At 39.0% G+C, this 25,563-nt stretch overlaps 1 protein-coding gene across 4 annotated transcripts; it reads right to left on the minus strand.

Moving 5' to 3' along the window:
• Window positions 1-855: 855 nt before the first annotated feature.
• Znf615 (zinc finger protein 615) lies at window positions 856-24,313 on the minus strand. 4 transcript variants are annotated; one of them, XM_036169001.1, is made up of 5 exons: window positions 24,129-24,313; window positions 20,250-20,407; window positions 18,559-18,685; window positions 17,858-17,950; window positions 856-4,806 (listed from the first exon to the last, which is right to left on the minus strand). In XM_036169001.1, exons 2-5 carry the CDS (start codon window positions 20,259-20,261, stop codon window positions 2,927-2,929), a joined length of 2,112 nt encoding a protein of 703 aa, XP_036024894.1. In that variant the 5' UTR covers window positions 20,262-20,407; window positions 24,129-24,313; the 3' UTR covers window positions 856-2,926. The 4 variants fall into 4 exon arrangements, with proteins under 4 accessions (XP_036024894.1, XP_036024891.1, XP_036024892.1 ...); XM_036168998.1 differs by having other exon boundaries at window positions 18,559-18,768; XM_036168999.1 differs by having other exon boundaries at window positions 18,559-18,768; window positions 24,079-24,138.
• Between the last annotated feature and the right edge of the window lie 1,250 nt (window positions 24,314-25,563).

Raw genomic sequence — 25,563 nt, forward strand, 5'->3', positions numbered from 1 at the left:
ATTTCCTGGGATTAAAGGTGTGTGTCACCATGTCTTGCTGTTTCCAGTGTAGCCTTGAACTCACAGAGATCTGGATGGATCTCTACCTCCAGAATGCTAGGATTAAAGGTATGTGAGCCACTGCCTAACCTCTGCTTGTAAAGGGGAATTCAGTTTTTTTGTTGTTGTTTGTCTTGTTTTTCCATTGGAGTGGCACTAGATATGTCAACCACTCTAGAGCAAGGCCCCATGCTCAGGAGTATTTGGCCAATAAAAAGCCTACTTTATATATATATATAAATTTTTTTTTGGTGTGTGTACTTTTCATTTGTTTTTCTTTTTTCTTTTTTTTTTTTTTAGGTTTTGTTAAGTCTTACCTGAGTGGGGGGATGCATTCTGCATGTAAGAGCATTATGACATTTGGCACACTAAGAATAGAGGGAAAATGTCCATAATAAAAACGTTCCCAATTTAAGGTGATATTGTTGTTATTTCTTAAGACATAAAGAGTTGCTAACCAACCCCCCCCCCCTTTTTTTGGTCATACTTGTCTTTGTTCTCTCTGATGATCTATTAAGCAAAACCTTCTAATTTCTGGTAAACAGGATTTATGGATAGTATAATATCTTTTGGTGCAATTGCCTTTAATAAACTCTCAGCACTGTGGATACTCTGCATCCTTAGAGCTTCTCAAATGCTATAAGAGTCCTCAGCCTTCTGATCTAAAAATTTGCATTCCAGAATTTGAGTTCTGTTTCATGGACTAAGCTCCCCTATCCACAGCATTTTTTGTTTTGTTTTGTTTTTGTTTTCTCTTTTTTCATGTCTATGGTTGATTTTGGTGTCATTCTGTTTGTGTTTGTGGGTTTTTTGAGAGAGAGAGAGAGAGACAGACAGACAGACAGACAGACATCAGGAAGTTGAGAATAGGACTTGAGGGAGAAAAATATATGAACAAAGTATATTGTGTGAGTAATTTAGAATTAAATAATAATAATAATAATAATAATAATAATAATAATGAAACAAATAAGTTTGAAACCTGTAATAATGGAAGCAGTGGACTGTGTCTTCTAAGAAGCAACTTGTCATCCTCTTAAGCTCTCAAGCAGGACAGATTAAAGGCTTGTTCCACTAGGCATGGTTCAAAAGAAATACATCTTGTTATCTTTTCTGGGAGAAAGTAATACTATACTTCAGACAAGAAATATTTATATAACATTTATATAACACAAAAATCACAACCAATATAAGCATAAAAAGTGGTAAGTTGGACTTCATAATTGACATATTTTCTTATAAAAAATAAGCCATATGCAGGGAAAAATATCTGCAAATCACTGTTCAATAACATGTCTATTCAGCATATGCAAAGTACACTGTAAATCCTATACTAATTGAGAAATGGACAGATTTGAGTAAAGCAATTTGTGGAAAGTAGTTAGGCAGCAAACAAGTACTATCACACACATAGTGTACTGATAGTAGTGAGTGAGCGCAAGATGGAATCGACTGGGATTTCATGCATTGCTGTGGGTAATGGAAATAGAACGCGTACTGGGGGAAAAGCTGCCAGTTTCACATCAAATTCAGCATACACTTACCACAGCTCACTAAACACACTCTTTGATAATTAGCTTTGAAAACTGAAACAGTGAGACAGCACAGAGGCTTTGATCAAGAAAATTCATAACCTTTTTATTTGTTGTAGAGAAAAACTTGAAACGCTAATGTCCTTCAGTGATTTACTTACAAATTGTGTAGTAATTTCCCTTTCCCATATCTGAAAATGAACTGTGATTACATATGCTCACTTTGTGAGTTTCTGAGAATTTGGGAATTTACTTTCATAAAACTCTGAATCTAAATACTTCTCAGAAAAGGAATTTATTTCACAATTATGTTTATTCTGACTGCCTAAACTTGATCTAGCCACACACTGATAAATAGGTCCCAGTATGTCATATTGTTTTAAATACTATAAGCATTTTGGAATAAATAAGAATCAAAGATATACAAGTTAGTAAAATGAAACATGCAAAGACCACACCTACACTACAAATTTTCAAACTTAAACCTCTGGTAGAAGGAACTGCTAACTTAAAATTTCACCAAATTAAAGACAAGGCAAACAAGGTATCCTGCTCCCAAATGCACATTAGGTATATATTTAATTTTTTTTGTTTCTGAGTGTGTGTGTGCCCCTGGAGGCCAGAAGAGCATATCAGATCTTCTGAATCTTGAGGTCCAGGTGGTTATGAGCCTCCTGATTGGGGTGTGGAGGGGGATGCTGGCACTAAACTTGGATTCACTGGAAGAGTAGCAAGTGCTCCATTATAGCCTAAAGATACACTACTTGTCATTTTTCCCAAGGCATCATCATTCCTTCATTAATTTCTCCAATATTTTTCTATGTCATCCACATTAAATACGTTCATAAATGATGTTTCTTGTTTTCAGCTACTAGGGATTAATCTACGATCTCTCCTACACACTGGCTAAATGCTTTACCACTATACTATATCTAAGCACTGATGGATTTTCTGAAAAATGATGAGGCAATATATTACTACAAGCCCTGCTACAGGAGAGGATTGCTTTAGTGTGAATTCTAAATCAATGGAGGCATTAATTTACAAGCTAATACTTTCTTACAATTATATTTTTGTCAATTGGTAGTTGCTCCAAATCTATGATTATTTGACAATGCCATTCTGACTACTGAAGGCTTTGCTAGTCTGTCACATTCATATGTTTTTCTCAACATATATTTTTTAAGATATATAATGTTTTGAAACTGCCCCTCAATACTAACTACATCAGTCATTGTATTATTCCTTTGACAGAAAAAAATAGATCATTTATCTGTAAATACACCATGTAAATTCTATACACATTAATGTTTTTTGTAGATACTAATACTTAAGGACAACAAGAGGTTTGTTGACTAACTATGAATTCTCTTGTGCTTAACAAGGGTTGATAAGTGGGCAAAGGCTTTCCCACAATCACTACATCCATAAGGCCTCTCTCCTGTATGTTTTCTTTGATGAACATTGAGCCAAGACTTTGTGGTGAAGGCTTTCCCACACTCTTTGCACTCATATGGTTTCTCTCCTGTGTGAATTCTCTGATGAGTAATGAGATCATTTTTGCGCAAGAAGCATTTTCCACATTCAGAACATGCAAAGGAAGTCTTTCCTGAGTGAAATCTCTGATGTACTATGAGTGGTGTCCTTTTCTCAAAGACTTTACCACATTCGTTACATTTGTATGGCTTCTCCCCAATATGAGTTTGCTGATGTATACCTAGGGTACTTTTCATTGTGAAGCCCTTCCCACATTCATTGCAAATGTATGGCTTTTCACCATTATGAGCTCGCTGATGTGCAATGAGCATTTTTTTTTCACTTAAGCCTTTACCACATTCACTACATACATAGGGTTTCTCTCCTGTGTGAGTACGTTGATGCACATTGAGTTGACTCTTCTCAGGAAAGCCCTTTTCACATTTGTTGCATTTATAAGGTTTTTCTCCTGTATGGGTCCGTTGATGTATTATCAGTCGTATCTTTGTTGGGAATCCTTTTCCACATTCGTTGCATACATAAGGTTTCTCTCCTGTGTGAGTTCGCTGATGGACAATGAGGCGGTTCTTTAAAGCAAAGCCTTTTCCACACTCACTGCATATATATGGTTTATCTCCGGTATGAGTTTGTTGATGTATCATAAGTTGTACCTTTGTTGGAAAGCCTTTTCCACATTCATTGCATACATAGGGTTTTTCTCCTGTATGAATTCGCTGATGGACAACTAGGTGGCTTTTCAAGGCAAAGCTTTTTCCACACTCATTGCATGGGTATGGTTTCTCCCCAGTGTGAGTTCGCTGATGGGCAATTAGATCACTCTTCATGACAAACTTTTTTTGACAATAAGTACATATAAATGGTTTCTCTTCAGAATGTATTCGCTGATGTGTAATAAGACTATTCTTTAATGTGAAGCCTTTCCCACACTTACTGCATATGAAGGGTTTCTCACCAGTATGAGTTCTATGATGTCCAAGAAGACGTCTCTTCTCAATAAAGCCTTTTCCACATTCACTGCATACATAAGGTTTCTCTATTCTGTGAGTTTTCTGATGTGCCACAAGACTAAACTTCGTAGAGAAGGCTTTTCCACATTCATTGCATATATGCAATTTCTCTCCTGTATGAGTCAGCTGGTGAGTATTAAGACTGTTCTTCAGTGTGAAACCTTTCCCACATTTACTGCATATAAAGGGTTTCTCCCCAGTATGAATTCGATGATGAGCAACAAGACGCCTCTTCTCAATAAAGCCTTTTCCACATTCACTACATATATAAGGTTTCTCTCCGGTATGAGTTTTCTGATGTGCAGTGAGACTGGACTTTGTAGAGAAGGCTTTTCCACATACATCACATCCGTGGGGTTTCTCTCCTGTGTGAGTTCGTTGATGATAAACGAGTAGATATTTTCTAGAGAAAACCTTTTCACATTGAGTACATGTATAATGTTTCTCTCCTATAAGATTTTTCTGATGTACATTAATGGATTGGTCATTTCCACTTAGCTCAGCAGAGTTCTTTATATCACAGTTTCTGCTCTGGTTTTCAAAACTTAAATTTGAGTTCAAAGGTTTTTCACAGAAGTCAAACCCACTGCAGTTTTGTTTTAATGGTGAATGATCTTTACTCTGATTTAAAATATTTCTGAATTTTCTATGTTTGCAGCATTGTTCAGTGCTTTTGTGAATGGTTCTATCTTTCAAGTGGTGTTGCAGAGGATCACCAACTTCTCTGATTTCTAGGAAAGAAGAGAGTACCATATAATTTCACCATCTCCCTTTAAAACAAGAAATGCTTTGGTAAGATCTGGAGAGATGGCTTAGAGGTGTGAAAGCACATATAGCTCTTCCAGAGAATCTGAGTTCAGTCCCAAGCACCCAGGTCAAGAGGCTCACAACCATCTTTAACTGCAGCTTCAGGGGAACAGATACTATTTTCTGGCCTATTTGAGGATCTGCACTCATGAGCATATACACACACAAATTTTAAAAAAAGAAATCTCAATAAGTGGTTTTTTAATGACAACTTTCTATCAATAAAAGAAACTGGATTTTAGTGGGTAGCCATCCCAGCATTGGCCTGGAAGTTCCAACCCCCATTGAGGCTTCAGTAATGATCACGCCCACAAGGCGGGGCAGAGGAAGGAGCGGAGGACCAAGGAGCAGGAGGAGGTGATCTCTTGGTTCCGGGACGCGGGACGCTAGAGGTGGACCGAGCAGAGTTCTCCAGAGAACACCGCCGGACTACCCTATACCTTTGCCTGCAACCTACCTCTTCATTTGTAAGTTACCCCACAAAATAAACCTCCCTTTTAACTACGTGGAGTGGCCTTAATAATTTCACCAATACTGGATTTGTTTGTGTGTGTGTGTGTGTGTGTGTGTGTGTGTGTGTGTGCATTTAGCTCTTGCACATTGGTAAAAGAATCATTTAAACATATAGAAAGAAAAAAGAATTGATGTACTTTTTAAGAACAACATATATAGATTCAGCTATTTTTTAATTTTTTAAAAAATAGACAGTCAAACACAAATATGATATGTGAGGCAGGAAATCTCAGAACTTTGCAGGACTTCAGGTAATAAAACTCAGGGGTTAGAAATGTGCTTCAGTGGTGAGATACCTGCTACTAAATGAATGATCCCAGATCCTAGTCTCCCCATAGAAAAAAAAAAAAAAAAAAAAAAGGAAACAAAGTACTACATAAGATTACATTCAGAAACAAACAGAAAAGGGGAAAGGCGGCAGCATAGGCACAAGAAAGACCTATGTCATTCCAACATGCTGCATTTAGAATATGTTATTCCAATTGAAATGAACCAGTGCTGTAGATGAATTTCTAAATGGTCTTATTAAATAAAACAAAAAACAAAAACATAAAAAAAAAAAACAAAAAACAAAAACAAAAACATGGAGCCAAATATAGGGGTGAAAGCCTTAGAGAGATCAAGGAAATAGGGAGAGCCACCAGCCAACCATACCTCACCAACTCTGCAGCTTCCAAATGCAAGTGCTTCCTGTCTACCCAAGCCTTTATATGCCTTGCTTTTCTGCCCTCTCATTGGCTCTTAGCCCAGATACCTCACTTCCTTGTCACTGCCTGTCTGTACAGACCTCCAGGTCTCCATGGTTGGTACTGGGCTTAAAGGCATGTGTCACCACACTTGGCTCTGTTCCCTAGTGTGGTCTTAAACACACAGAGACCTTGCCTGCTAAGTGACCAGATTAAGGGCGTGTGCTGCCTGACTTTGTTTACTTAAAATGGCTGGCCTTTTCCCCTTGATCTCCAGGCAAGCTTTATTTATCAAAGCACAAATCAAATATCACCACATTTCAGCACAAATAAATAGCACCACAAAGTGCTACTGTGATCAGGTGCATACCTGGAGACCCAGGCAGATGTAACAAATTACCATGACAAGTAAAAAAATGTGTGGCTGCAAAGAATTTAAATGTTTTCATGACAAAGAAAAAGAAAGTACAGATCTAAATGTGTGTGTGTGTGTGTGTGTGCGCGCGCGCACGCGCATGCTTGTTTCTGTGAGTTGCGGTTTTGGGAAGTGATAATGACGGTCCCCAGGGACATGAAAATGCTAAACAAGCGCTTTCACTATTGACCCCTCAGTCTCAAATTGAGATGACAAATGCTATTGTCAAATCTGAAACTAACAGCTGACATGGATCAATCTCTCCTTCATTATTATAAGAAGTGGGGAAGGTCCAAGGTACACAATCAAGTACTGACTCACTGTTATTCATCTTGGTCATTCTATTCCTACATATTCCAAATAAACAGTTACCTTTGACTGGCTATTGGAAGATAAATTCAAGAATCTCTAGAGTTATTTGCTTGATATGTCTTTTTCCATCAAAGGCCTTTGGACATACAAAATCTTTATTTGTAGTAGAGCAGTGTTTGTGTATGCCAGGTTTGTTCCACAGTGTGTCACTTTTATTATGAGGAATGTATCAGTTATTTTTCTATTGCTGTGATAAAATACCCTCACCAAAACCAACTCATAAAAAAAAATATTTAATTTTCCCTACAGTTCCAAAAGCCAAGGCAGGAAGGTATTGCAGGCGTAGGATAAGAAATCACATCTCAATGTCATACCATAAGCAGAGAGAGTAAAGTGGAAGTGGAGCAAGGATATAAACTTTCAAGGCCTGAACCCACTGACAGATTTTCCAACAAGGTTTGACCACCTGAAGGTTCCATAACCTTCCCACAAATTGCTACCAAATTCATGTGCCTACGGTGACAATTTTCATTCAATCCACTACAGGAGGATTAGTGACATCCTGTTTGGAAGAGCTTCCCATGCTGGCAACACTCCAGATGTGTTGTCAAAAATTATTGCAGGTTGAAGGGCAAAGTGTTGTACACCTCGGCACCTGGGAGGCAGAAGGAGGTTCATCCCTGTGAGTTTCAGGCTGTTCTGAACTACCAAACAAGTCCCAAGCCAATGAGGGCCATACAGTAAGACCTTTTTTCAAAGCAAATGGAAAGACTACTACTGGCCTTATTCTGCATTATTTGTGCAACTAGGTTAATAAAATATAACTGAGAGCTTTTACCAAAATTCTCTTAAATATTTAATATGAACCATCCCACATTAAGGTGATTTCAATTTGAGTTTTGTCATTGTTGCCACTATTACTTAAGTACTATACTGAGGACTCCACCCAGACAGGACTGTATACATCCTAAGCAAGTGCTCTGTGATTGACAGGACAACGTGGGTGGGCAGTAGTTTTATTCCTAATGATTTTGATTTGCACCAATTTACTGTCATAAATTGTAACCATGAATAAAAGAGCTTCCTTCCCCTACTCATTAATGTCTACCTTCTTCAGAAAATCATCTTATTATGTCATTTGTGTCTATGCAGGCACAAATGCACATGTACCATAATAAACAAATTTTAATTAAAAATATAAGGCTAAAGAAAAAGGAAAAATGAATGTTTAAAGTAATGATATACCATTCCTCTACTGAAAACTCCCCATCTCTTTCCAAATTTGCTTGGAGTAAAATCAGTGTTTGAATATGCAACCTATGAGTCAGGGTTTCTGTCTATTACCTCACACAACACATATCAGTAGTCACTTTTATTTTGCTTACTATAATCAAGCCAAAAATACTCCCTAGAGGTTTCTCAGACATCCTCCAAATGAATTTTGTGTCACACAGTTGAACTATCTATTTTAATTGTCAACCTGTTGAGAGGCAGCTTAACATTCCAGCCCTACATCTACCCCATCAACTCTCAAACCTATTGTTTCTGATGCTTTAATTTCATAGTACATTTTAGCATAAGACATTATTTGTACATTTACTTTGTAATTCTCACCACTGAAACTGAAAGTCAATGTAAAGAGTACACTAAGGAATATTTTTTTCTTTTGTGTATTATGTTGTTTAAATATATCATTATAAGACAAATTTTAAGGGAATATATTGAGGCAACAATGCTTATGGAACACAGTAACCTGTGTATGTGAGAAAAAACCAAGACTTTCATGAAAAAGATAATGCCATACTACAGATATCACTGATAAAAAGCCTACAATCTCATGACAGGGAATACAAGGACCTGGGAAAGGTACCACCAGAATACAATTGGAAAACACCTCCTCTATATTCTACCACTGAATAACCTGAAACTGCAACTAAAGAAACTTCCTTTAATCATAGAATCAAAAGGAAAAAAAGTGGGGAGTGGGGAGGACGGGAAAGGTTGCTCCATGGTTAAGAACACTTGTACCATTTACAGAGGACCTGGGTTCAGGTCTCAGAACCCACATGGCAGCTAACCACCACCTGTAAATTCATTCCCATCTGATATCTTCTTCCATGTCTTGCAGGCACCAGACAATTACATGGTGCACATATATACATGCAGGCAAAACATACACAGAAAATAAAAACAAATTTTAAAAAAGTTCATTGAAAACATGCATTTTTTGTGTACTGAAAATGTTTCACAATTATGTACAATTTAGGGGTAATTATACAAGTAGGTTATCATACTAGAAAGAGTCAAATGAACTGTACGTGTTAAATGAGTGACTCACATGTCATATAGACTGTACATAAAGAACATCGTGAAAAGAAAATTGATTTGCAAAAAAAAAGAAAGAAAAAAACTTTTAAGTGAGAAGAGAAGCAACATCTAAGATGAACCATAAAAATGCTGAAAATGGAGTAAAGCATGTAGTTAGTTAAGCATTTGTTTGGTTAAGCGTTCAGGCTTTGGAGCAACACAGTTCAGCTGAGATTCATGTGGAGGAGGACTCAGAAGCTTCCAGCCTGAGGAATCAGGATTACCTGAGGAACTAGCAAGAGTGCATACAAGTTAAAGAGACTGCAGCCGAGTTCAAACACTTTCAGAATTGTGGTGAGATAAAGTGTTGATGATGAGCAACTAGGAGTCAGACAAATCCCTGGTAAAACAGATAAGAAAAAGATGCTTGCCACCTGGGAACTCTGGACCAGAGACCCCAGCCACTTCCTGAGACTCAGAGACCAGCCCCCAGCTTCCATCCGCCCCAGAACTCCCATCTGGACCAGAGGTGAGAGCCTGAGTTATAGTCAGAGAGGCAACTGTGCCTGGATCCCACCCCTGGACACAAGCCACTCCAGGAGGACCTGACCAACTTGGCTCCAGTTGCCTGCCAATCAGTGGGCTTTGCAGGAAGGCTCCCCTTTTCCAAGGCTGCAGGCAGACACTGCAGTCTCCACACCCTGCCCCTACACCCATTTGCCGCCACTTCCTGAGACTCAGAGACCAACCCCCAGCTTCCATCCTGCCCTGGAACTCGCATCTGGACCAGAGACCAGAGGAACTCCCATCTGGACAAGAGGAGCTCCCATCTGGACAAAACAAGGAGACATCAGGGACTTCCCAAGACTTAGAGTCCAGCCCCCCAGCTCCTATACAGCCAGCACTCTCATCTGCACCAGCGCTCCCATCTGGCCCAGAGCTTCGATCTGGACCAGAGAGAGGCTCCCTAAATCTGTCAACTCCCTCTGGACCAAGTACACTGATAAGACCAAGAACGAACACAAGAGGAGATGGGCAGACATCAAGGCAGAAGTACATACAACAAAATAAAGAGCAATACACCATCACCAGAACCTAGACCTTCTCCAACAGTTAGACCTGAACATCGTGGAATGGAAGAAGAAGAAGAAAACAACCTTATAAGTTACATAGTGAAGAGGCTAGAGCCTTATATAGAAGAAATCAAAATTAAAGTAGAGGATGAGACAAACAAAAAATAGGAAGAACATTATAAAATCTAGAGGAAAGGACAATTAAAGCAGAAGAAAACAATAAATCCTTGAAAGAAAATCATGAAAAAGCAAGGGAGACAATCCAAGACCTGAAGAGGGAAATAGAAAAAATGAAGAAGACACTACCAGAAGGAATGTTGGAAATAGAAAATCTGAGTAAACAAACAGGAACTTCAGAGGCAAGTATAACCAACAGAATGCAAGAGATGGAAGAGAGGATCTCTGGTGTTGAAGATATGGTAGAATAAAGAGATTCATCAGTCAAAGAGAACACTAAAACCAACAAAGTCATGACCCAAAATGTTGAAGAAATTTGGGACACCATGAAAAGACCAAACCTACAAATAATATGGATAGAGGAAGGAGAAGAATACCAACTCAAAGGCACAGAAAATATATTTAACAAGATCATAGAAGAAAACTTTCCCAACTTAAAGAAGGAAATGCCTATGGAGATACAAGAAGCCTATGAACACCAAACAGACTAGACCCCCCCAAAAAAGTCCCCTCACCACATAATAATTAAACAACTAAACCTACAGAATAAAGAAAGAATATTAAGGGCAGTAAAAGAAAAAAGCCAAGTGACTTATAAAGGCAAACCCATCAGAATAACACCTGATTTCTCCATGGAGACTGTGAAAGCCAGAAGGACCTGGACAGATATAATGCAGACACTAAGAGACCATGGATGCCAGCCTAGACTAATATACCCAGCAAAACTTTCAATCATCATAGATGGAGTGAACTAGACCTTCCAAGACAAAACCAGATTTAAACAATACTTATCCACAAACCCAGCCCTACAGAAAGCACTAGAAGGAAAATTGCAACATAAGGAAGGCAGATACACCCATGAAAACACAGGCAATAGGTAACACCAGAGAAGTAAACCCCAAAGAAGAGAAGTACACACACACTACCACCAAAAAATAAAAATAACAACAGGAACAAACAATCAGTGGTCATTAATATCCCTTAGGATCAATGGACTTAATTCACCTATAAAAAGACACAGACTAACAGAATGGATACGAAAACAGGACCCATCTTTCTGCTGCATACAAGAAACACACATCAAATTCAAAGACAGACACCTCCTAACAATAAAAGGCTGGGAAAAGACTTTCCAATCAAATGGTCTTAAGAAGCAAGCTGGTGTAGCCATCCTAATATCCAGCAAAATAGACTTCAAACTAAAATCAATCAAAAGAGATGATGAAGGACATTACATACTCACTGCAGGAAAGATCCACCAAGATGAAGTTTCAATTCTGAACATTTATGCCCCAAATACAAGGGCACCCACATATGGAAAAGAAACATTACTAAAGCTTAAATCACATATAAAACCCCACACATTAATAGAGGGAGACTTCAACACCCCACTTTCACCTCTGGGCAGACCGGCCAGATTGAAACTTAACAGAGACATAATGGAATTAACTGATGTTATGGCACAAATGGACTTAATCGATATCTACAGAACATTCCACCCAAACAAAAAAGAATATACCTTCTTCTCAGCACCCTATGGAACCTTCTCTAAAATCGACCATATACTTGGCCACAAAGCAAATCTCAACAGATACAAAACAATTGGAATAACCCCCTGTGTTCTATCAGACCACCATGGTTTAAAGTTAGATTTCAACAACAAAAAGAAACTACAGGAATCCTACAATTTCATGGAAACTGAAAAATGCTCAACTGAATCATCAATGGGTTAAGGAAGAAATAAACAAAGAAATTAAAGACTTCCTAGAGGTCAATGAAAATGAATACACCACATACCTACACTTATGGGATACTATGAAAGCAGTGCTAAGAGGGAAATTCATAGCACTGAATGCCCACATAAAGAAGCTGGAGAAATCTCATGCTAGTGACTTGACAGCACACCTGAAAGCCCTTGAACATGAAGAAGCAAAGTCTCCCAGGAGGAGCAGATGCCAGGAAATTATCAAATTGAGAGCTGAAATCAATAAAATAGAAATAAAGAGAACAATACAAAGGATTAATGAAACAAAGAGTTGGTTCTTTGAGAAGATCAACAAGATAGACAAGCCCTTATCCAAACTAACCAAAAGACAGAGAGAGAGCATCCAAATGAACAAAATCAGAAATGAAAACGGGGACATAACAACAGACAATGAGGAAATCCAGAGAATCATCAGGTCATACTTCAAAAACCTCTACTCCACTAAACTGGAAAATCTAAAAGAAATGGATAATTTTCTGGATAGGTACCACATACCTAAGTTAAATCAAGACCAGATAAACCATTTAAATAATCCTATAACCACGAAGGAAATAGAATCAGTCATTAAAAGTCTCCCAACCAAAAAAAGCCATGGACCTGATGGTTTCACTGCAGAATTCTAACAGATCATCAAAGAAGACTTAATAACAATACTCTTTAAATTGTTCCACACAATAGAAGAAGAAGGCATATTACCAAACTCCTATGAGGCTACAATTACCCTGATTCCCAAACCAAACAAAGATGCAACAAAGAAAGAGAACTACAGACCGATCTCCCTCATGAACATTGATGCAAAAATACTCAATAAAATACTCCAAACAGACTCCAAGAACACATCAAAACAATTATCCACCATGATCAAGTAGGCTTCATCCCAGGGTTGCAAGGGTGGTTCAACACATGAAAGTCCATCAATGTAATACACCATATAAACAAACTCAAGGAAAAAAACCACACGATCATCTCACTAGATGCAGAAAAGGCATTTGACAAAATCCAACACCCCTTCATGATAAAGGTCTTGGAGTGATCAGGAATAAAGGGAACATACTTAAAAATAATAAAGGCAATCTACAGCAAGCCAATAGCCAACATCAAATTAAATGGAGAGAAACTCAAAGCAATACCACTAAAATCAGGAACAAGGCAAGGCTGTCCCCTCTCCCCCTACTTATTCAATATAGTACTTGAAGTTCTAGCCGGAACTATAAGACAACCTAAAGAGATCAACGGGATACAAATTGGAAAGGAAGAAGTCAAGCTCTCCCTATTTGCAGATGACATGTTAGTATACATGAGTGACCCCAAAAATTCAACCAAGGAACTGATACAGCTAATAAAATCCTTCAGCAACATAGCAGGATACAAGATCAACTCAAAAAAATCAGTAGCCCGCCTATATACAGTAGACAAACAGGCTGAAAAACAAATCAGAGCTACATCACCCTTTACAATAGCCACAAATGTTATAAAATACCTTGGGGTTACTCCAACTAAGCATGTGAAGGACCTATATGACAAGAACTTTAAGTCCCTTAAAAAAGAAATTGAAGATGTCAGAAGATGGAAAGATCTCCCATGCTCATGGATAGGCAGGATTAACATAGTAAAAATGGTGATCTTACCAAAAGCAATCTACAGATTCAACGCAATTCCCATCAAATTACAAACACAATTCTTCACAGATCTGGAAAGAATAATACTCAACTTCATATGGAAAAACAAAAAACCCAGGATAGCCAAAAGAATCCTGTACAAAAAAACAACGTCTGGAGGCATCACAATCCCCGACCTCAAGCTCTACTATAGAGCTACTGTAATAAAAACAGCTTGATACTGGTATAAAAACCAACATGTGGACCAATGGAATCAAATTGAAGACCCTGACATTAACCCGCACACCTATGAACATATAATTTTTGACAAAGAAGCCAAAAATGTACAATGGAAAAAAGAAAGCATCTTCAACAAATGGTGCTGGCATACCTGGATGTCAATGTGTAGAAGGCTGCAAATAGATCCATATCTGTCACCATGCACAAAACTTAAATCCAAGTGGATCAAAGACCTCAACATAAATCCAGCTACTCTGAACCTGATAGTAGAGAAAGTGGGAAGTACTCTTGAACCCATTGGCACCGGAGATCACTTTCTAAATATAACACCAGTAGCACAGACACTGAGAGAAACCATCAATCAATGGGACCTGTAGAAACTGAGAAGCTTTTATAGAGCAAAGGACATGGTCAACAAGACAAAGCGACAGCCTACAGAATAGGAAAAGGTCTTCACCAACCACACATCTGATATCCAGAATAAATAACTCAAAAAATTAGACATCAAAATGCCCAACAGTCCAATTAAGAAATGTGCTATAGAACTAAACAGAGACTTCTCCACAGAGTAAGTTCAAATGGCTGAAAAACATTTAAGGAATTGCTCAACATCCCTAATTATCCGGGAAATGCAAATCAAAATGACACTGAGATACTACCTTACACCTGTCAGAATGGCTAAGATCAAAAGCACAGAAGACAGCTTATGCTGGAGAGGATGTGTAGCAAGCGGAACTCTCCTCCACTGCTGGTGGGAATGCAAGCTTGTACAGCCACTTTGGAAATCAATATGGCGCTTCCTTAGAAAAGTGGGAATCCATCTCCCCCAAGACCCAGCTATAGCACTCTTGGGAATATACCCAAGGTATACTCAATCATACCACAAGGGCATTTGCTCAGCTATTTTTGTATCAGCTTTGTTTGTAATAGCCAGAACCTGGAAACAACCTAGATGCCCTTCAACTGAAGAATGGATAAAGAAAATATGGTACATATACACAATAGGGTACTACTCAACAGAGAAAAACAATGACATCATGAGGTTTGCAGGCAAATAGACGGATCTAGAAAAAAATCATCCTGAGTGAGGTAACCCAGACTCATAAGGACAAAAAAACGGTATGTTCTCACTCATAGGAGAATACTAGATGTAAAACAAAGATGATTAGAATGCTACACAGCTCCAGGGAGGCTACCTAGAAAATGGGACCCTAGGAAAGACCCAAGGATCACCCAATGACAGAGAAATGGATGAGATCTACATGAACAACCTGGATGACAGTGGGAGTAATGAAGGGCAAGATTTGAGGGAAAGAAAGCTTAGAGGAGCAGGAGATCACAGCTGGATCAAGAACAGAAAGGGAGAATGAGGAATAACAGACCATGATAAATGAAGACCACATGAGACCAGGAATAGGCAGAGTGCTCGAGAGGTCCCCAGAAATCCACAATGATATATCCTCTGTAGTCTGCTGGCAATGATCGAGAGAAAGCCTGATCTGACCTTGTCTGGTGATCAGATGACTAAACACCCTAATAGTCGTCTTGGAACTCTCATCCAATAACTGATGGACGTGGATGCAGAGATCCTCAGTCAGTCCCCAGGTGGAGCTCCAGGTGTCCCACTGTCAAGAAAGAGGAGGGTCTTCAAGAGCGTGAATTGTTGAATCCAAGATTGCAAAAAGCACAGGGACAAATAGCCAAACAAATGGAAGCACATGAATTATGAACCAAGTGCTGTGGAGCCCCCAGCTGGATCAGGCCCTCTGGATAAGTGAGACAATTGAATAGCTTGATCTGTTTGGCAGGCACCCAGTCTGTGGGTCCAGGATCTGTCCTTATTGTATGAGCTGGCTGTTTGAAACCTTGTGCTTACACAGGGACACTTTGCTCAGTCTGGAAGGAGGTGACAGGACCTGCCTGTACTGAATCCACCAGGTTTAAATGAATCCCCAGGGGTGCCTTGATCCTGGAGGACATGGGAATGGAGAGGAGGGGAGGGGGGGAAGGCGGGGTTGGCGGTGGGAGTGGGGAGGACAGGGGAACCCATGGCTGATGTATAAAATTTAAAACACATAATAATAAAGAAAAATTATTTATTAAAAAAAGAAAAAATGTTGAAAATGAGCAAAATTATGAAGAAAGTAAATTTTGGCAGAAGTGTAACTTCTGACCTGCTTTATAGCATAAATGCAAGAGATTATTAATCTTCTCTAATTAAAAGAAAAATGTAGAGAACTTTAAAAAGTGAATTCAGAACAGATTATGGTGGTGCACTCCCAGAATCCCTGCACTGCTGGCTGACTCAAGAAAGCTGAGGTTGACGCCAGGGCAGTGGTGGTGCAGGCCTTTAATCCCAGCACTCGGGAGGCAGAGGCAGGTGGATCTCTGAGTTCGAGGCCAGCCTGGTCTACAAAGCAAGTTCCAGGAAAAGCACAAAGCTACACAGAGAAATCCTGTCTCGAAAAATACAAAAAAAAAAAAAAAAAAAGAAAGAAAGAAAAGAAAACTGAGTTTGAGGCCAGCCTAAGCTACATAGGGACCTTGCCAAATAAACAATAATCAGACAAAAAACAAACAAACAAAAAGAGAAGAAGAAAGCTCAGCAAATAAGGCATATTCAAGGTACTTTCAGAACAGGTAAGTTTCAAGATGTACAGTACTAGAACATACATTTAAATAGGGATACTCAAGGCATGTGTGTGAAATGCCCAAGGTAATGCCACCCTGTACTGACTCCATCTGTGTTTGCTTAGATAGTTCTCAGCCTTCTAGACCCTCCTCGCAACAGTCACTTACATTGGCAACACATTTGAGATTTACATTGCTTTCATCCTGGTCCTGATGTATTAGCCAAAACAACTGGTATGCTCTGCCGGGAATGAACATTTCAAGATTACTATGACCCTCATCTAACTTTGATGTATCTTTGTTGTTTTTGCCTTTAAAACTTCCGACTCCCTCTGTTTGTGCATTAAGAGACTTTTTAGAGACTCAAGCCAGCTCTTGGTCTGGCCATCCAGGAAAAGGACTTAAAACTGTTAACTGATTTAAGCAGCATGGTTGTCCACAACTATCTCATTTGGATCATTACTGGGTGGCACATTAAGTCGTTCCAATTACTCTTGAGGCTGAGGTGGGAAGATTCCCTAAGTCCATGAGTTCAAGACCAGCCTGGCTACATAGTGAGATCTCCTCATGTCAAAAGACATATATAAAACAAGGCTAATCAAAAGTATTTTCCTTAGTGAAAAGATGATTCTCATTTCTTATGTACAAAATTAGAAGTTATGAGAGAGCTGCCAAAACAATGAATAAAATACATAGGAAAAAAGTATAAATTGGATTTTACGGAAGATGTTAACTTAGAAGTATTTTCCAGAGAACAGGAAGAGGCTAATTGGGAGAATGAAGAGAAAATGGAGGAGATTCTTAAGAGTTGATAAAAATGAGGGGGGGGGGGGAGGAGGATAAGAAGGAGGAAAAGTATAGATTCTCAGCTTAAAAAGAGGTAGCAAGTGGTTGTTTTTCTGTTGTGGTGGTAAAATACCATGGCCTGAAATGGTGTATAAGAAGGAAGTTTATTTGGGATTAAGGTAGAGAGGCATAGGAATCCATGATAACAGGAAAGCATGGTAGCAAGCAATAAGCATAATGGCCAGAGCAGGACTCTAAGAGTTCACATCCTCAAACAGAAGCTTTAAGTTCTCAAAGCCCAACCCCAGTGATATAGTTCCATCAGCAGTACTTTTCCCAACAGTGACTATGTTTGGGATATCTATGTTCTATGTCCTCAGATCGGCACAGAGGTTGGTTCTTTGTCTTCAGATCACACATAGTTATTGCCCCACAGTGTGTGCAGAAAATGATTCTGCTGGCTCTCACTCACCTGGACAGATTAGACTGTGGATTTCATCTTCTATTGTCCACGGTACTCCTGGGTCTAATTGGGAGCATATATCTGATTTTCTGGTTAGATACCCTGTTCATGGAAAATGACAGAAAACTATGATGAATCAAAATGGGTTTGTATTGTGGTTCGAATCTGAAATACCATTCATTGCCTCATGATTTGAATACTGGATCCTGGGCTGATTGTAGTGTTTGGGAAGGGTGAGGTAGAACTTCAGTGAAGAAAGAGGGCCACTGGAGGGTATCATTGAGGCTTTATAATCCGTCACTACTTCCTGTGTGGCCTCTGCATCCTGAGTGTGGATGTAAGGTGACCAGGTAGCTTCCAACTCCTATCCAATCCCTTCACTGTCTGCTGCCATGCCTCCCTCACTAAAATGGACTGCAACTCTCTGGAACTGAAAGCCAAAATAAACTCTTTCTCCCTTATGCTGTCTTTAATCACAGAAAGAGAAAAGGAAATAACACAGCGTGGGTATGTCAAAATACCTGTTATGTTTTAGAGATTAAACAGAATTCCTAACCTTAACTTCAGACTTCTCTTGCACCAGAGGAGAGTCGGTCCTCCTTCATGGGTATAACAAGATCTGAAAATCTACAACTTGAAAGTTTAAAAGCTGAGAATAGGAAAAGCTATTGACTGGGTGTCCTCCAACACCACAGCACAGCCACCCTCACCCATTGACACCAGGCTTTTGCAGGTCTCCAGCATCACATCCCAGTACAGGTCCTTCTGAGCATGGCTCAGGAGCTGCCACTCCTCCCAGGAGAATACCACAGCCACATCATCCAAGGCCAGGGATTCCTGTAACAACACCATCCTGCCAATGAAGGGCCTTTCCTTTGGTGATATGGGAAGAATTTAAAGGAAGACATGTGGTTGTTCTCCTAATAGAGAAGAAGAATCTTAATAATGTATTCTCAAATGATATGGACACTTACTCAACAAAGTTGAAACTTCATAAAAGTTTCTGTAAGAACTGCCATGACATCTTTACCAATGTAGGAACATCTGCTCTATGTGTGTACATGTACACACATGAACACCTATTTGCCATTACCAAAGTGTACAGTGCTTCTAAGTAAATGAATAATAAAGATTTTTGGTGTGTTTACTTTTTGTTTGGTTTCATTTGGTTTTTATAGTGCTAGGGTTTTTCAGTGAATCCCAAACAACTGAGATACTCTTTTGTTTTATTTTTGTTGGTTACTTTCTATTGTTGTTGGTTGGTTTGGTGATCTCATTATGTAGATCAGGCTGGCTTTGAACTCCCAATCCTTACAACTCAGTCTCCAGAGTATTGGGAGTATAGGTATATACCACAACTTAGCTGCTGAATAATACAGACTTTTAAAGTATACTATGATCTTCTCTGCCAATATTCAAGTAAGTAATTAAGACAGCACGGATGGTAGCAACACAGGACAGTGCATACTCCATCACTAATATATTACAACAAAAGGAACTAAAGGCATAAAGCAAAGAGTACTACATGATTAAGCAAAACTTATTCTTAAAAGTCCACGACACAAGTACATAATCAAAAACATATGTGTATATGTGCAAAATTAAGCAAGTTATAAAAAAGAAACAACTGTAGGGAAATTGTCTTTGCCTTTGTGAGAAGACTGACATCATAAACACCCAAAGCACTACCCCAAAGAGCCATGAAAGACCTATGTGAGCCTCAAAACCAGGTGCCATGAAATATTAACAGCCCTTGAGAAGGTGGCTGCTCTGTCACGGGTCATGTAACTACTCATGATTCTTTTTCATGACTGTCACAGACATCAGATTTAAACTGACAACTAGTGGAACCCAGAGACCTGAATAGTTAGACACTGTTGTGAAATGCTCTTCTCTGAGCACTACCTGTAATTGTTACTATCACAACATTGGAGCAGGATTGGTGATATGCAGGAGAACCTCACAAGAGAGTGAATGGTTAACAGAAGTGGCAGAGGGGTCTCCATATGTGTAGCTTGTGAGAGGTTGTTACCCATGCTTTGGATGGGGCTTTTTTGTGCTCTTAGGTGACCCACAATGCTCACAAATAACCCATACATAAGCCTGATAAGCTTATTGGTTCATCACATAGGACTGAATGGAATGTTATCTTTGGTTAGTCACTGGTGCCTATCTTGGATGAACTGATAACTGTCTACATTCTCCAGGAAAAGTAATCACGTCCAACAAGAACCATAGTCTGGAATCCTATCAACATTATATCCCTGATCCTACTTTGCTCAGATTTCTCTAAATAGGACGACTTACAATTTTTATTTTTATGTTTTCCTAAATGGATTTTGATATGCCTCTACAAATCTTTTGGAGAACAAAGAAAAGAATAAGCTAAGTCTCAAGTCACCTGGGCCTGCATCCTTTTTTTTAGACTTCAGAAGTTAGCCATTGACTAGAGTGCTCCGCCTTTGTCGCTTCTGGATTAGCATAATCTAGCCTAGTGTATCCGCAGAATCTCCTCCTCTGTGTTTCACTTGATTTCTCTTGTTTCTGGTCATATGGCACCTGTGGGATATAGAACAAATTTCCCTGAGTAGAACATTCTCATTATGTTTCTACACATTTACCTTAAATTAAGCATTAAAAATCTACTTAGTGCTCCAAAGGTTCTGACATATGGCTTAATAAACCATCAATCCTGAACAAGTCCCTTCTTCCTCTAAAATGTCAGTAGTGCGACTATCATATATTATAGATACTCACACACAAAAATGGATATGAGAAAGAAACAGTACATGCTTCCCCAGTTGAAGGGTGATGCTTAGGCTTATCAATTTTGAGAAAGAGAATATACCAAATGTACATTTTTTTTTAAAGTTTATTATTTTACTTCTTCAAGTCTTCCTAGAGTCTGGGAGATAGCTCAATGGGAAAACTGCTTGTCCTCCCAGTATGGGGACTCATGTTTGAATCCCATGAACTCATGTAGTGAGTGTCTGTAATCGCAGTATAGCAAGAAGGGAAGGGAAAAGAAGAGGAAAATCTGGGGAGAAGCCTGTAGTCCAGCTAACCCGTTCAATCAGCAGGACAACAAAGAGTCCCTGTCTCAAGCAGCACATGAGAATGAACACACATAAACAGGAACACACATACACAACCCAGTTTTGCTTTTTCTATTTTTACATTCTAAGACTCATGAGTAATTTCAGATCATAAGGAGCAAAGAAACACCATCATATTTAATTTCTCCTTACCATCTACACACTGATAAACTAAAGCATACATATATATGTATATATAAACATATATATATATATAAATTTATAAATAACATGCTGTAAAAATAACTTTAAGAAATCTAACATAATAAAGACATTTGTGGGTGGCTGGTGAGGGAGAACCAGAGAGAATTCTTTATCAATAAACCTCTATGAAAATGTTTTCCTTTAGCAACAGGAAAGGGCCTCAAGATGTAAGCAGAGAAGAAAGGAATAAAAAGGAACAAAATTGGCAAGGAGTTAAATCAAAAATAGTCATAATTGGGCACTATACTTTGCTTTTCTGTTGTATGATAAAACATTGGCCAAAAACAACTTGGGAAAGGAAAGGGTTCAGTTTACCTTCTATATAGCCCATTATCAAGGGAAGCCAGGGTAAGAACTCTTGGCAGGAGCTTGGATGAGAAACCTGAGGAATGCTGCTTACTGGCTTGCTCAGCTACCATTCTTATATTTATATGGCTCAGGCCCACCTGGCCAGGATGGCATCCCACAGTTAGTTGGGCCCTTCTACATCGATTAGGACTTTAGAAAATGTCCCACAGACATGACCACAGGTCCATTCAATGGAGGTGATTTTTCAATTGTGGTTCCATCTTCCCAAACAAGTCAATTTGAAGCTCACTGTGACACTTAAGTTACGATATCTCAGAGGTTTTATTATGCAAAGAGTAAAATATACTGGAATAGCATAAAAATGGAGGAGGATGGTGCATGAAATAGTATACTAATGGAGCTGTAGGGATGGCTCACTGTTTAAGAGGACAGATTGTTTTTCCAGAAGACATGGGTTCAGTTCCCAGCACCCACCTGGCAGCTAACAACAACCATCTGTAATTCCAGTTACAGGGCATCTGACACCTTCTTCTGGCCTGCACAGGCATCAAGCACTGTAGTATATAAACATATATGTAAGCAAAACATCTATACACATAAAAATGTATTAAGGCATCTACATAGTGACAGAAGAGTATAAAAACATGAATCATCACAACAAGGACAAATTTATCTATTATTTGTAATCTCTGGTATAAGCAATAACATGAACTTTTTTGAGAATTTCATACATTGATAATGATTAAAGTGTGTGTGTGTGTGTGTGTGTGTGTGTTCAAAAAGGTTCAGGGCTTCTGGGGCAGCTGGTCAATTCTACTATTGTAGTTCAAAAACAACTATATATATATATATATATATATATATATATATATATATATATCAGTATTTTAGTTCATATCCATAAACTGAGTAGCAGGAGGCTAAGAGGCAGGAGGATTACAGGTTTGAGGCCAGTTTAGACTATATTTAAAAAAAAAAAGAATCTATCTCAAGGAACATGGGACAGAAAGAAGGAAGGGAGAGAGGCAGAGAAATGAGGCATAGTGAGGAAGAGAGAAGAAAGAGAAAGTTACATACCTAACCACTGTAAAGTATATACAGGTAAAGAGTTAGTTAAAGAACAAAAGATTTGGGGGTAGTTAGATCAGTGGGATAAAGCCACTTGCCACCAAGCTTGATGACACAGGTCTCCCCCAAGACACACATATTGGAAGCAGAGAACTAATCGCAAAAGATGCCCTCTGACCTTTACAAGTGGTCCTGTGAACATATACACATTTTAAATAAAGATTATTTAACTTTATAAAAGAATAGAACATTTCTTGGGAATTAATTAACATTCTACTGAAAATAGCCAATATAGGTATCCAGCAATAGAGGGAGATGGGATAGGGGACAGTAGGGTAATTTGAAGAGGGGTGGCAGTGGATGGTCAGTATCTATTGTATAACAGTATGTAACTTTTAAAGAATAAAGGATGCTATTTTAAGAAACAGGTTTCCCTGCTGGCCGAGTGACACACAGTTTTAATGCCAGCACTTGGGAGGCAGAACCAAGCAAATTTCTGTAGGTTTGAGGCCAGCCTGGTCTACAGAGTGAGATCCAAGGCAGGCACCAAAACTACACAAAATATAAAATAAATAATAATAATAATAATAATAAGAATAAGAATAAGAATAAGAATAAGAATAAGAAGAAGAAGAAGAAGAAAGGAAGGAAGGAAGGAAGGAAGGAAGGAAGGAAGGAAGGAAGGAAGAAAGGAAGAAAGGAAGAAAGGAAGAAGGAAGGAAGGGAGGAAGGAAGGAAAGAAACAGGTTTCCCTAATAACTTAAAAGTGCATTTCTAAGAACTGCTCGAAGTGAAATATTGGCCACAGTGTGCTATCTGCTGGGATTGGAAAATAACGCATCAGGATAAAAGTAAATGTTTTGGGCTGAAGCTGAAAAGCAAACCTATTGCTGAGGCAGGTAAATACATGGCAAAATGTTTATAAACACTTATCTCTAAATACACATTCTAGATCTCTCCACGTGCATACAATACAAGGAGTATAAATTCACTCATGTCACCAGTTCAAACATTTAGAAAATTTTACACTTATTTCATGAAATAAACTGGCAAAGGAAATTAATTTCTTACAAAATTCATCTAAATTAGGACTGTTGGTAGTATAACACAAGTTTAATTGAAGTATTCTAAAACATGACAAGGTTACTAAGCAACAGAATATACCAGCACAGAGATTACTTGTATCTTTGTTTCAGAAAAGAAAGGAACAAGATGTGGTGGGGGGTAAACCCATAATCTCAGCACTCTGGTTTATAGGGCTAATTCCAAGACTTGGTACTCCACAGTTGCCACCAGCACGCCAGCACCAGACCCCAGCTCCACAGAAACGGATTCCAAAGCCTGCACCAGACACAGCTGTACAACCTTCAAAACAGTTCCTTTCAAGCTTAAGCAGAAGACAAAGCCCGAACCCCGTATCGCCTTAGCTGGCATTCACCAGCTCTCAATCTCTAGGTTCTACATAGGGAGAATCCTAGATGCCAAAACTGAGCTCAGCATTCAGTGCTTGGTCTCCAGAGACCTTAAACTACAGTCCCTATACGCCAAAGATACCTCATTCCGGATTCCTCAAAGCTCCCAACAAAGAGCATCACCTCAACTACCTTTGCACGGAATTGCACTCGCATAATAAAAGAGCATTCTGGCCACTCCGCCACTCCCGTGCGGTCGAAGAGTAGGTCACACAGACAGGTTTTACAGAATAAAACCGCAGGTTGCCAATACTTGCAGAACGACCCTCTCAGGCGGCCTCAAGGCCCACCCGCCCCTGTGAGATAAGGTGGCCGAGGAGGGCCATAAAGTTTCCAGCTTTTGCGAAGACGAAAGATGGCTGCGCCCGCTTTGTAGTGATCTTTGTGTATCTAACGTACGGGGGAGGGGGACGGGGGAGTCTTGTCGAGAGAGTGTCTCAGGACGAAATGACAGTCACGTCAATGTATGATAAAAATGTGTGTCAGCTCGGGCATCACCAAACACAAACGACTTAACGTAAACTCCTTTGAGAAAGTGGAGTCGGAAAGAAAGATGTCCGACAAGGACACGGCGGCGCCATAGTAGAGGAAGTTGAAGTGTCCGTACTGGACAGAAGGTGCATCCGGAGAAAGGTTCTCCTGAAAGATTCTGTGTAGTAAGTAGCTTGAAGCAACTTGTGAAAACAGAGCAGAACGCTACTTGCAGACGTTCTGAGGGTCCAGAGGACACACTTGGTTCAAACACGTAGATGGCTTTCACCTCTCACGGGCATCTGACGCCCTCTTCTGACCATTGCAAGTTCCTACACCAATGTGATGCAAATTCATGCTTTAAGGCGCGCACACACACTTCATTGTATATATTATATAAATTGTATAAATATAATTCAAGCTATATATGAATTATATAAATATAATTCAAGTCCTTTTCTGCTGTTTTCACAAGTTTCTTCAAACTACTGACCACACAGTTTCCTTTTTGCAAGAGCGTGTGTGTGTGTGTGTGTGTATGTGTGTGTGTGTGTGTACATATATGTAATATATATTCATATACAATAATGAAGATAAGGAAAATTTATATGATGCTAAACTTAAAAAAAAGGGCCGTTGTTTCTGGGTAACTTTGGCCTCATGAGAATTCCTAAGTCTATTCATGGGCAAAGCACAATCTCACTTCCACTATCAGGGATAGTTATATTGCAGTGGAAATCAGGGGGCCCTGGGAAATTTCTTTACAACATTTGAGCAGATGTCTAATAACGCATTTTTCAGCAATGACTGAACTCATGTAATTTGGGTTTTACTTCACCAGTCAATGAAGAGACCCAAGGTCCAGTTGAACATGTGTCAGACTATGTGCTTCACCCATTATTTTACTTGATTGCTGAAAGTGACTGTATTAGGGTTCCCTAGAGCAACAAAAAGACAAGATAAATATATGTTAAAAGGTCATGTTTTGCATGATATGGGTTGAGTAGTCTAGAAATGTCTATTTTCACACTGAAAGGGATAAGAATCTAGTACTTGCTCAGTCCATGAGACTGGATATAGCAATCTGTCATTTAAG

Source organism: Onychomys torridus, chromosome 19 (assembly GCF_903995425.1).
Source record: "Onychomys torridus chromosome 19, mOncTor1.1, whole genome shotgun sequence".
NCBI lineage: Eukaryota > Metazoa > Chordata > Mammalia > Rodentia > Cricetidae > Onychomys > Onychomys torridus.

Bases quoted from the DNA above. Each gene is read 5' to 3' on its own strand.
- Znf615 (XM_036168998.1), bottom strand. From the start codon at position 18,700: ATGGTGTTGTTACAGGAATCCCTGGCCTTGGATGATGTGGCTGTGGTA. The intron at 17,951-18,558 runs GTGAGGGTGGCT...TTCCATGAACAG, and splicing joins CAAAAGCCTGGTGTCAATGG to GGTATCTAACCAGAAAATCA. The intron at 4,807-17,857 runs GTGAGTGAGAGC...CTTCTTTCCTAG, and splicing joins CCACAGTCTAATCTGTCCAG to AAATCAGAGAAGTTGGTGAT.